This window comes from Urocitellus parryii, chromosome 8 (genome assembly GCF_045843805.1).
Source record: "Urocitellus parryii isolate mUroPar1 chromosome 8, mUroPar1.hap1, whole genome shotgun sequence".
Lineage (NCBI taxonomy): Eukaryota > Metazoa > Chordata > Mammalia > Rodentia > Sciuridae > Urocitellus > Urocitellus parryii.
Window position 1 is genome coordinate 1,229,458 of NC_135538.1, and position 12,446 is coordinate 1,241,903.

At 52.8% G+C, this 12,446-nt stretch overlaps 1 protein-coding gene across 1 annotated transcript in view; it reads right to left on the minus strand.

The window, feature by feature from the left end:
- Smoc2 (SPARC related modular calcium binding 2) overlaps positions 1-12,446 on the minus strand; it is a 153,641-nt gene that overhangs the window by 57,990 nt on the left and 83,205 nt on the right. Inside the window, exons 5-7 of the mRNA XM_026414562.2 lie at positions 9,125-9,172; positions 6,400-6,450; positions 4,944-5,018 (exon numbers count right to left, since the gene is read on the minus strand). Coding sequence (XP_026270347.1) covers positions 4,944-5,018; positions 6,400-6,450; positions 9,125-9,172 — 174 coding nt within the window. The remainder of the gene's footprint in view (positions 1-4,943; positions 5,019-6,399; positions 6,451-9,124; positions 9,173-12,446) is intronic.

Genomic DNA, 12,446 nt, shown 5'->3' on the forward strand with positions numbered 1-12,446 from the left:
GGGTTGGCTGCACCGTGCATGGAACCCAGCAGTTTGCAGAGATGGATCGGGCCCGCCTGGTCCTGCACCGAGGCTCCAAAATGCTATCGAGTGCCAATTTAACCAGAGTTTGACTGAATATCATAATAGGAGAAATATGAAATCATGAACTATTACTGCAATTAAAACCTCCATGCGCAATTAAGAAGACTCAGTGATGGATCAACTCAGTGATGTCCATCTTCAGAGAAATGATTGATGCCTTTAAGGAATATAGTCTCGTAGTCACAGTTAGCAGGAATTGCTAGATTCATTTTAATACTGTAAGCTCTTCAGATGGCCAAGCTTTATAACTTACAAATCTACCTGGTGTCTGGATGCTTTTATATTGTTATGTTTGAAAAACAGGATGACAACGAGAAACTCAGAAATTAAAAAAAGAAAATATGATTTGTATTATTTGCCTCCAGGGAATGTAATCTACCATGATTTAAAGCAGAATTAAATGATAATTATCTTTTGGCACTAATATTAATATGTGCAATAAAACAAAAATTATCAGCCTCTGAGTGAGGCAGAGCAGCGTTTCCGCTGAGGGGGCCCATAAAACCGCAGGACGCCCGGCACACCAGGCTCTCCCCAGACAGGAAGCAGGGCTGTCTTCGCAGCCTGGGGAGGAAAGCAGACTCTCTCCTGGTGGGAGGAGGGTTCTGACAGTTGACAGAAACAGGGTCCTCCATGTTTCCTCCAGCTCGTGTGCAAAATCTTAAAAGGCACTAAATGAGAGGTCAGCAAAGCCAGAGGATTACAGAGGGAGGCCTGGGGCAGGCCTGTGTGCCCCGGAAGTCTGCAGAGCCTCAGCCTGGGCTCCAAGGGAGACCAGGCTCCCGCAGGCCCTGGAGGGAAGGACACAGGCCGCTCCCGCACCAGCTTCAGATCCCAGGTTAATAACCTAAGACTGAGGTGTCCAGCGCCCGGTTCTGCTCTCCCTGTGAAGCTGGCCCTGGCGGAGCCCCGAAGGCAGTGCTGCAGCCTCAGGAGGGACACAGGGGCCCTGGGGTCCAGCAGGGGCCAGCAGGTGATGAACTGCTTGGCCAGTGGCCCCGCAGAGCCACCTTAGGACAGTGTGGGCTCAGGCTGAGGTGCTGACCTGGGAGAGCAAGAAGAGCCCTCAATCGCCCCTGGTTTTAGGAGCTGCTGGCCGTGAGGGCGACCCCCCACACCACAGCACTGTGCAGCACAGGGAGCCCCAAGAATGAAGCACCTCACAGAGGACACCTCCCCTGAGGAGACTCGGGCTGCCCCCCCCACCCTCAGCCCAAGCAGAGGGGCCCCAGGGCACTGCGACCCACATGATCCATTTTGACCCAAGGGCAGTGGCCCCAGGGGTGACCCAGCCCAAATCCCACTTGGTTCCCTCCTGGCCAGCACCAGACCCTCAGCAATGCCTCAGTGTCTGCCTGGGGCGGGGGCAAGTGGAGGATCTGACTGGAAGATCGGTGCCCAAGCAAGAGGCAGCCCAGGGTCTACCCGATCCTGCAGAGCCCGGTCCCCCAGCCAGACCCTGACCCCACTGACTGATGGGTTCTGCTTCACGCGACCCCTAGACTGGTGTGGTGCAGACGACGGCACCATGTCAGCCACATGGGCACAGAACATCCTGAGGCTTTGGGCCCTGGAGGCACATGCCCAGCTCTTGATGTGCAGAAGAGCGCAGCCCTGGGCCCTCGGGTCCTTCTCCACCAAGAGGGCCTCGGCCTCCCGGCCCTGCTGGGCTCTGCCACCTGTTCGGGGCTGAGCTCCTATTTCCGCCCCTTTATACTCCCTTCAGCAGGTAACGGGCCCCGAGCAGAATCCCAATTAATCAGTGCAAATCAACACACGTTTTTTGGCATAAACTTAAGAAATCTGCATTATTAGACACCTAGAGTAAAAAAGAACATGGTCACCTTGTTCTTAGTACTTTGTGAAAGACGAAGGCCCCTGAAACAAGGTGAGGACAGCGGTCTGGCCTCCTGCTGGGGAGGGGCATGCCCCATGGACCCCAGGATGAACCACTCTGAGGACAGCTCTGAGGTCACACCCCACTGCAGGTTCCTCTCCAGGCCGAGGGAAGCCAGCCTCATGCCAGTCACACTCCCCCTCCGGCCACCTGGGCACTGAGAAGGACTGGGCACTTGGACTCCAGAGACCAGGGCCTGGGCGGCCGTCCCTGTCCCCATGGGCAGCATTCCGTAAGCCCTGAAGGCCCAGCTCAAGCTCCCTTCTGAGAGAGGCCCCTCGTCTGGAAGGCCAAAGAGCCCCAGCGCCTGGCATCTGGGAATCACTGCGCATCTGAGGCATTCTCCAACCAAGAAGTGATACCCAAAGCTCCTCTTCCAAGTCCTAGAGGGCGCTTCAGGGCAGCCAGGCTGGGATCAGGGAAGCACCTGCCACGCCCCAGGGAAGAGTGATGGTCAGGTGTACGCCAGTTAATCATGAGACACTCAAGCGTCATCTGATTGAAAGAAACTTGCAAAGTCTACCTGATAAATATTTGCCATACCTCGTGTACCCGTTATGGATAGAGCAAAGCTAAGATGGTAAGATGACCCAAGACAGTGAAGAACCAACACCTAGTCTCAATTAGATAGGAAAAGTGGATACTGCATTCCTAAGTTTTAAAAATTGAGATTCTAGTCATTTCTTTAATGTATATTGATCATTAAATGAAAGAGCTGCTTTTCTTACTAAATGAACAGAGAACATTTCATATATGATTATGTTAGCATTGAATTTCAATCAGTATAAATCCAGAAGCCAAAGAACAGTGGTACTGAGATTCCCTCCTTCCTCACTATTTATCAACTTGGTTATACTTCTGTTTCGTTAATTCAGGTTTAGAAACAAATGTGATGGTACCAGCAGAGTGCCCATGGGATGTGTGATGGGAAGACTCTTTGTTGGTTTAGTAAGTACATATTTATTGTGGTAAATACACATTTATTGAGTAACTACTATGTGAAAAGCTTCACAGGCTGGGAGACTTGGTTTGTTTTGGAAGAATGGCCCCTTGGAAAAGCTCCTGCCACTCTGCTGTAAGCCACGTGCTCACAGCACATGCTCACTCCCATCCTATGTTTCGCTCACCCACAGGAACATCAGAGGACAGCTAAGCAATGCCATTTGTTTCTAGGTTGGCCTTTTCTATAAAAGAAGATGAAAGAAAACTGACAAACTAAGAGAATTTTTAAAAACACAGAGTACTAAGTCACAAATCATTCATTTTTGGTCAAATAAATGTGCCCACATCTACCAAAGATGATTATAAGTAAAGGTAGCTTTGAACAGCAGAAAATGGCAGTGGTGGCCATTGTGTAAATCCTGACTGTGTGTGATACATCATCTCAGTGTTAAAACGGAACAAATCAAACACTGTTTTTAATGTCCCAAAATACCCTCTTCAGGCTGGGACAGACCTGCACGGGACAGCGGTCACTAAGCACAGATCTGACCACTCCTTTCCAAGCCCCACATCCACAACCCAGCTCACGCCACCTTCCTGTACTCTGCTCACGCAGGCAGACTTAGATCAAGCAATGTGCAGGCAGCGGATGTGGATGGGACTTCCTGAGGCCTGAGTTTCAGCCCCATGACCTACTGAAAGCCTGTGCAGCTTCCATGGGTTGATGGCACCTGGCAGGCCACCTGGCAGCCTAGAACAAGGCATAAGCAAGTGTCAAACAATGGTACACTTGTTCTTGGGGCTTCTGGGAGGCTCAACCTGCCAACCCCGAATGGCCCCTGCTCACAATGACCTGTGCTTAAGGGCGCCCAGGGATGGGGCTCACAAAGACTGGGCATGTGTCTCCCAGAGCTCAGGCACTGCACGTCACCCCTGCCCTGAGGAGCTTCCAGACCTACAGGCGAGCTCATGCACGTGTGTTCTGAGTGGTTTCTCCTGCATTCGTTTATAGAGTTCAGAAGCAAAGCCAAGAGCTTCACATGCAAAAGCAAACAAGACTGAGTTTCTAAAGTTTATGAGAGAAGTGCACAGATGCATATTTTTATACAACAGGGAGAATTTATGTGTAATGTCATTCCTTATTAAAAAATCAACACTTTACAAACAGTTTTAATTTCCTGCATTTGTACCCATGTATCTGGTGGTGAAACCTTTGGATCCTGCCTTTCTCTGCCCACCAGGAAAGTGAGGGACAGGGCTTGGCCGGAGCCAGGTGAGGGCCGCAGTGGGCTGGGAAATGCCCTGGGCAGACACCAGGTGAGAGGGAAGGGCCAGGCCCTGGCCACCCAGTCCTCCCGGGCAACACCAGCCAGACATTCCTGATTCCGCCTGGGGCTGTGCCGCTGGGCAAGTGCATGGGTGAGAGCAGAGTCCAGCTGCTTGAGGACCCTGAACCTTGGTAAACCTCCCGACTTTCCAGTAAGTTGTTATTAAAAATGCATGTTGACGGAGACATAGAGACACCAGCACCCACCACACTGACCACCTCGCAGCAGTCACCATGCCGCCTTCCCAGGAGGCAGCACAAGAAATCTCAGTTGTCACCAGCTCGGTCTCCTCTGCACCAAGCTCCTTGAAACCCCAAGATCACTTCCTTCCAAAACGAACTGTGGACACCAGCCAGAGGTCAACAGGAACTACAGGAAGAAGCAGGTTTCCTGAAACCAGCCAAAATCACAACCATGGAGGACTCCACCAGTTGCTTGTCTACAGTCACCCAACACTCGATCCCAACAGTCATCGGTGTCTTTACATCAAACATTTCCATTTTCATACATAAACCTCTGAAGAATTTGGAAAGTGTAATAAGAAAACACCAACATCTTAAATGCATCTGGTGGCCCGGCCATAAGTGACCCTCTTAGGACTCTGTGACCAAGTTACAGGACACAGCGCCTGGCACCCCCGCAGGGGAAGCTCCCAGCTGAGGCGTGCATTTGCAATGGTCGTCCCACTTTACCTGAGTTTTTATTGGTCTTGTTCTGTCGGCTTTTGACTTGCTCGGTCCAGAGGGTGGGATAACGTGACGCAATATCTAGTGAAGTAAAAGGAGAATCATTCTCATCAAAGCCTCTCAAAGGTTCCAGCAGGTAGCAAAGCAAACAAAGTGGGTGTGACACACAAGTGCACATCACTCCCTCCTAAAGCAATTGTTAACGTGATCATGTGCACCAAACAAAAGGAAACGGTAAGACTACTATTCATATATTGTTTTAGCATATTTCTTCTTTAACCAAAGTATGATTAAAAACAGTTTAAATCCAGACAGTTTCCTAAGAACTGGGTATTAGAAAACAACTCAGTGTATGAAAATGTACTGTGTGGCACAGATGGTTGTTCATCAAACACGCAGGTTTTCCCTAAGTTGAAAGACTCAACGCAAAATATAATTTTTGTGAAAAAAATTTCAAGGATGTACCATTTTAGTGAGACTGTGTGACAGATGCATTTGAATATTTATAGTGAAGGTCAGGGCTCTGCCCTGGGAACACAGATTCTAACGATCCCTTCGCCCTCACCACCCAGACACCTCTGGCTCTCCTGTTTGGAATGGGTGCCCAGGTGCAGAGAGAGTGTGGCCTTCAGCACCATGTGCATGTCAGCTTATTTGCAAAGCAAGGTGCAACTGTATTCCAATCCCTGATTTATTTGTATTTATTTATATCTAAACCCTGATCCCAACTGATTCCCATTGACCTGAGGATTTGACCTGTCCAAAACAATTTATTAAAGGTGAAGAGAGGAAATCTATCCTCATCATAACAAAAACGTGAAAAGATGAATAGAGAAATGGCATATGTCATTGCACACTTTAGAAATATACGCTTTATGTCATCTTAATTGTAAGATTCAGGGCTGGTGACGGCCGTCAGATGCGGAGGTATAAGCAGGTTGCCACTCTGGGACCTCCAGCTGTCCCCCTCACAGATTTGTATTAAAAATGCAATATCTCAGTGTTCTGCTATGTGAAGTACCATTTAACATCAAAATCCCCAGGAAAACAGCAGGTGCCCTCACAGAGGTTCAGGCCAAATATCTTGTTTGGGCGTCTCTATTTAGGATAGACACTGAAACAAGTTTTGCAATCAAGCAGGTTAACACACCCTTCTTCTCACTTAAGTTGTGTGGGGTAGAAGTACCTGAGTTCACTGTCTTAGGAAATGCTCAGGACAGTAGCAACAATGACCCTCATGCCACACGTCAGATGGCTAACCTCCTCATCCCACGTAGGTGCAACTGGTATCCTCTGGCCCCTCCCACCCCGTGGCCACCTTTCCTCTCTCCCCTGTGCTGGAAGACTGCGTTCCTGGATCATCCCAATCCTCTGTGAGTAGCATTCCTCACAGGGTGACCTGATTCTGCCTCCCAGCTCTCTGGCCTCCCCCCCACAAACCCAAATCATCTCCCGGGCTCACCTTCCTCATCTCCTTGAGGCTGTGTCTCCAGCGCCGGAGCGGCGGCATCATCTGAATTCAGAACGGAAAAGATTTGCAAGGAGACTACAATTATGAGAGTAAGCTAAGTAAGTGTGCATGCAGGACAGAGCTCAGGACTCGCATGCAGCCCCACCAACCCCCACAGCCACCCTGAATGGACTCAGGGGCTGCACCCACGCCAGCCCCGACCAGACCCTGATGAAAGCCGCAGGGGCCACTGCTTCAAAATTCAGCTCAAGGCTGAAAACCAAGTCCCAGGCAGGAGATGCTAGATGTGGCCCTGAGTCCTTGGGCCAATTCCCAGCCCCAGGATGGCTGGGGAAGGGGTGAGACACCAGGAGCAGGGGAGGCTAGATCTGGGAAAGGGTTCAAATCAGCGGAGTGGTGAATCAGGTCATCAGGAGTCGAGGAGGAGACGAGTCTGGGGGACAGGGAGGGCGGCTAAAACCAGCACTGGGTGCACCCCCCTTTGGTGTGTGGAAAGGCAGCAGTTAGGGAGGCGTGGGGTGGACCACTGGCTGCCACCTCTGTGCACCTTGAGCTCCCCCTCCTGCAGAATGATGCAGAAGCATCACACAGGAGGAGAGGTGGGTGGGGTGAGGGCTAGGAGCAGGGAGCAGGGAGCAGGCTGGGTGTGGCCACCCCCGCTGTGCAGAGGGCACCTGCTCAATGGACCATTTTCACTCAGACACCTGAGAGGTGTCCTCCAGTTCCCGGGGAGGGGCAGGCGTAAGAGCCCAGACACAGCCTGCCTGCTCCAGAGCTCCTACTCATCCTGCTCTGGGACCAGCCCCGCTGGGCAGTGGGGAGGCCCTGGGCCCCCAGGACCCCCCCTTCTCCACCCAGGCTTGCCTGTGCCCCCTGCTAGGTAGTGATCTCAGGATACAACACAAGATGACGGCAGACCCTGGGCCTATCTGCTAACCCTCCCTGCTGAGGAACAGCAGAGAAGCTTAGCATAAGGTTTTTTAGGAGGAAAGCCAAAAAGAAATTTTTAAAAATCTTTAACATTGAGCTCTCTTGTTTATGGTCCAAATAATGACAAAAACGTGACACCATTTGATAGCAGAGTCTGAGCAGAACAACAATGGTAGCCAGGGCCAGGCCCATTTCTACTAAATGTTTTGCCGTGTTCTCAGACGAGAAGCTGAAGTGAGAGCCGGTCCAAGGCCCCTGCTCCAAGTCCTACGAGCACATGGGGAAAACCCCGCCAAGGCCCATCCTCAGTGTTCAGGGCTGGTGATGGCCGTCCGATGCGGAGGTCTAAGCAGGTTGCCACTCTGGGCCTTCCAGCTGTCCCCAGACTCATGGGGTCCCTGCCATCTAAGGGCTGCTGGCGGCCCAGGGCGAGGGAGGTGAGGGGTGGGGGTGTGGCCCAGGGGGGCAGAGCCTTTGCTGTGCTCTCCCTGGACCCCAGGCGCCCTCAGCCTGTCCTGTGCTGCCCTGAGCAGCTCTGTGTCAGCACAAGCCCTGTGGGGGCCAATGCAGTCCGAGGACACGAGACAACGGTCTCAGCGGCTGTGTTCCCCATTTTCCTTCTGTTAAAGGCCTGTCTGCTGGCTGGGGGCGACAGTTCATTTTCGTGCCCACACACCAATTCCCCGGGACGGCCCCACAGTGGGTTCCATGAGCATCTACAATCCTAACCATCAGGAGGAGAACCGTCCTTGAGCCGGATCCTCCCTCTCCTGCTCCTCCCTCTTCAGCGTTTGATGGACTTCTAGAAGCATGAACATTGCCACTTCCTTTTCCCAGACCTTCAGTCTGACGACCACCAATATCTCACAGGTACAGATCCAGACCCTCACTCGAGTGCTCAGTGCCCTGTCCCTTCTTCCCCTCGCAGACCTGTCAAGCCAGGACCCCGTTCTGCCTGTCACTGCGACAGCTGGAAAATGAACGGGCACTCTTCCTGCACCGAGAGCTCCATCTCCCAGGGACTATGGTCCGAGTCCACACAACCACCTCCCTCCCATCCCCATCGAGTGGTCTCTGGGCAGCTGGAGGTGACCAGGTGGCCACCCTTGTCTTTCAAAAGCAAACACCTGACAAATGTTCCTCCTGGGAGGGACGGAGCCTGTCAGAGTTTCACTGTATGTTTCAGGAATGGGGTTGAATAAACCAGGGTCCGTTTGTCTTTACATTACTCTTCTTTGCTACGGTTCATCATAATAACCCAGGTCAGGGAAAGAAAGTCTAAGCTCTTTGCCCCAAAGTCTGATTTCATTTAACCTGGAGAAGACAAAACCAGAAAGGGGCCTGGGATGAGGACCACCACCCTGGTAGCCACAGAGGCACCTGCAGCCCCTGGAGGCTGACCCTGGCCAAGGAGTGGTTCTTCAGGGAGGAGCTTAATGGCCCTGCGCAGGAGGGGTGAGACCACAGTGGCTGGAGCCGGAGCCCAAACATGGACTGGCCCCTCCCTAGGGTCTTCCCAGGGACACAATGCGGCAGCTCTGATACAGTCAGGGCAGGAGCTCTGGGGTGGACCCCAGGGCTGGCCAGGGATGTGCACCATAGCAACAGGGTGACTGCAACCCCAAGACTGACCCCATGTCTGTTGAACAAATGAAGAACTGACCACTATTTCAGCTCCATTGCCATTACTAATACATGTTGAAGTCTCAACTTGAGAAGTCACTTCAAGGCACCAACTGGATTAGATACGAAATATCATCATGAAAATTGATGTTAAGATAGTTACCTGTTTTTCCTGTGCCTTCCCGTGGAGGTAACTTTTCATTTACAGAACCTAAAAGAGAAAAATAAAAATGAAATTAATTTTGGTCACCAAATGGTGACCAATAATTTAGGTGAGCGGCTATTTCCTCATTTAACAAATTCACAATGCCTTGGCACTTCATAGGTAAGGGCTACAATTTTCTGGTCTGCGGAGGAGCCACAGCCACAAAGAGATGGCCTTCAGGCCACACAGGGTTCTGTTCCTGGGCTGGGAGGTGCATGTAGGGCTGCCAGTCCTGTGTCCAGCCTCTCTCCCCAGAAGGCCACAGTGACCTGCTAAGCAGAGACCATACCTCAGGGTCCTGAGGCAAGGGAGGCAGCAGAGGAGATGGTTTTAAAAATAACTAATTAAAGATAATAGTTAACTAAGAAATTAACTAAAGATAATTTAAAGCCCTGGCATCCGCCTGAATCAGATTTATACAGAAGAAAATTGAAGAAGTACCTTTTGAGAGGATCAGAGGACATGGGGATTTGTCACAAGGAGCTTTGGCACTTAGGGGATACTGCCGGGTCTGTATCACCAAGGCAAGGAGCGGAGGGGACAGTGTGGTTCTTCTTTTACAGGGATCAAAACTGCCGTGAGTGCTTCCTGTCACTCGCCATTACTAAACCTACTCAAAGCATTTTTTTTAATTCCGTTCAGATTGACTGAGAACTACCACCTCCTGTGCTGGGTGATCTCCTTAGCAGAGACATCTCAGAACTTGAAACTCTTCTTTTTTCATTTTGAGTGTGCTACTGAGATGCAGACCGGCGTCTACACCGAAGAGGGGACTAGGACGTTGTTGGGTGGGGCAAGCCGCCCTCCTGGCTGAGGGGGACGGCGGGGAAGGCAGCTCAGCTCCCGGGTGCCAGGTCACTGTGGGAGCTCCACTCCACAGGACTAGTGGGGACGCAGCCAGCTCAGCGCCTCCTCTCTGGAGGGCCTGAATCAGCCAGCACAGCCTGGGGAGGTGGTCAGCTGTCTGTGAGCACTGTCTGTGAGACTCAGAGCTGCTAGTGGGTGGACAGGCACAGGACCCCTGGTCTGGCTGGTGGTCACCACTTTTAGGCACTGGCTGAGGACCCTTCCCACCAGCTGCCTGGCTGCTTGGTTAACTGGGGCGGCACTTCCAGGCTCGGAGCACCAGGCTTCCTCGTGGGGAGGGACTGCCCCTGGGGCCTCCTGGCCTGCAGACAGCTTTGCTGGCCCCTCCGTGTGCCACTTCTTCACAGAGCCAGATTTGAAGAGCTTGCTTCTTACTCGTCAGCTTATGTTCATCACATGCTGCTGCAGTGACTCAAAAGCAATTTCCTTCCTTTGACTGGAAATGACAAAATTTCAGTGATATTTCTGAACATTAGTGAATGGGTTTTGACTTTGACTGAAATATAAACATGCCCAATAAGAAGTACCCACCCCCATGAGAGTGTTCCTCGACTGAATGAAGAAGGTTTCTTGTGATCTGCAGACAGGAGGGTATGAACTGCAGTCTGACCAGGGGCTGTCGGGCAGCCTTCTCCACCTCCCCCAGTGCTACAGCTGGCCAGCAGGCCCCACGTTCAGCCAGCTCTACTTCAACAAATCCACGCAAAAACAGTCCTATCTCCTGTTCAAGTGCAAGAAAGAACTTCCCAGCAGAATCGAGCATCCTTCCTGGACCTCATGCCCTGGGTCCACACTGTGCTACTCAGGACTTGGACGAGGGACCAACAGTGCATCTCCTCAGGGTCCCCGTGCCTCGGGACAGGACTCTGGCCTTCCTGCATAGCCGGCCTGCAGCGTCCTGGCTGCAGGGACGTTGACGCCACTCTCTGCACACAGCACAGCTATGGAAACTAGCCTGAGTCCAGAGCCAAAAGGACAAAGCTCTTCCCCACTGCCCTTCCTGAAGGCAGGGTCTGCTGAACTCCCAGGGGCGCCAACTGGGGGGTTCCAGCAGAGGGCCAGGACAGGAGTGGTGAGCATGACCCTCGGCGGTCGGCACGCGTTCTGAGATGCTGGGCCAGTGGGTAGCTTCCAGACTGACCTCCGTTCCCAGGTGGGAAGACCCCACTCAGCCACGCTCCTCAGACCAGCCAGGCCACAGTTGGAGCTCCCGAATTTCTGAGCTTTTGTGCCACTTCATGCACAGGAAGGGGTGGCTTTTCAGCTCTCCGGGTAGGCGTTTCCCGTGAGAGACTCCACGAAGCACACGCGAGGAAGCCTCCAAGCCCTAAGCAGGGGCAACGAGCTCTTCAGGCCCGTAGTTCTGCAGGCTCGGTTCAAACCCAGCAGCGATGAGGGCTTGCCAGACGGCCCAGCTGAGTGGCCACAGGCTGCCGAGAGTCAGAGGCCTAAGACGGCTCCTTCACTCAGCACTAGATGCACTTTAACAACAAGCAAGGAGACCAAGATGGTGACAGGGAAAGTGGGGGTCCTGGGGGCCAACCAGGGCAGGGAGGCCTCTTTCAGCTGGGGAAGGGACGGCTCCCCAGAGCTGAGCCAGCCAGAGAGCTGCCCCGCTGCACTCACACTCTTTGGGCACATGGACAGAGCCAGGACAACGCCAGGACAGCAGCCCGGGTTCTCAGAGAAGCTGGGTCAGTACCTGCAAAGACCTAAGCAGACACTCACCTCCTGGACAGGGCAGCAAAGGACAGAAGGCTCACACGACAACCGGCAGCACTTGGCAAGCTCCGTGGCCCAAGCCTCTGGGCTCACCAGCGGCCTCTGCAGGGGTCAGAGCCAGGCCCGGGAGGGAGGCCAGGGGCCCACACGCCTGCCACTCCTCCCCACTTCTGTCCTTGACATCTCCTCCACGGGGCAGGAGCCCCCCAGGGTCAGGGCAGACTGCACACATGCAGACCCAGAAGGTGCCACCTCCCTGTTCCCAAACTCAGGGAAGTTGTACCAGATCCCAATCCTAAGCCTGCCCTGGCCAGCAGTCAGTGCCCCACAGAGGAAGATGCTGTGCTCCTGGGCTCAGCATCCTGAGCACAGTCTGCCACTCCACTCTGAGCCCCAGAGCGTGGTTTATTTACATTTCCTGAACATTCATGATCTTCAAAGCACAGGGATTAGAAGTGTCCACGTTGCCTACTCCAGGGACAACCAGGTCACACAGCAGGTCAGCTTCACCCAGGCCTATGTGGATGCTCAGGCCACAAGGCAGCAGGGTCCTGAAGCCCACGGTGACTTCTGACTGACCCAGTTGCCGTGAGATACCAAACAGGGTGGAGCAAATCAGTCAGGTGGCAAGGGGCTGGTGTGGCCACCTGGTTCCCAGCAGGTGGTCAGCTGGAGGAGAGACAGGCAGTCC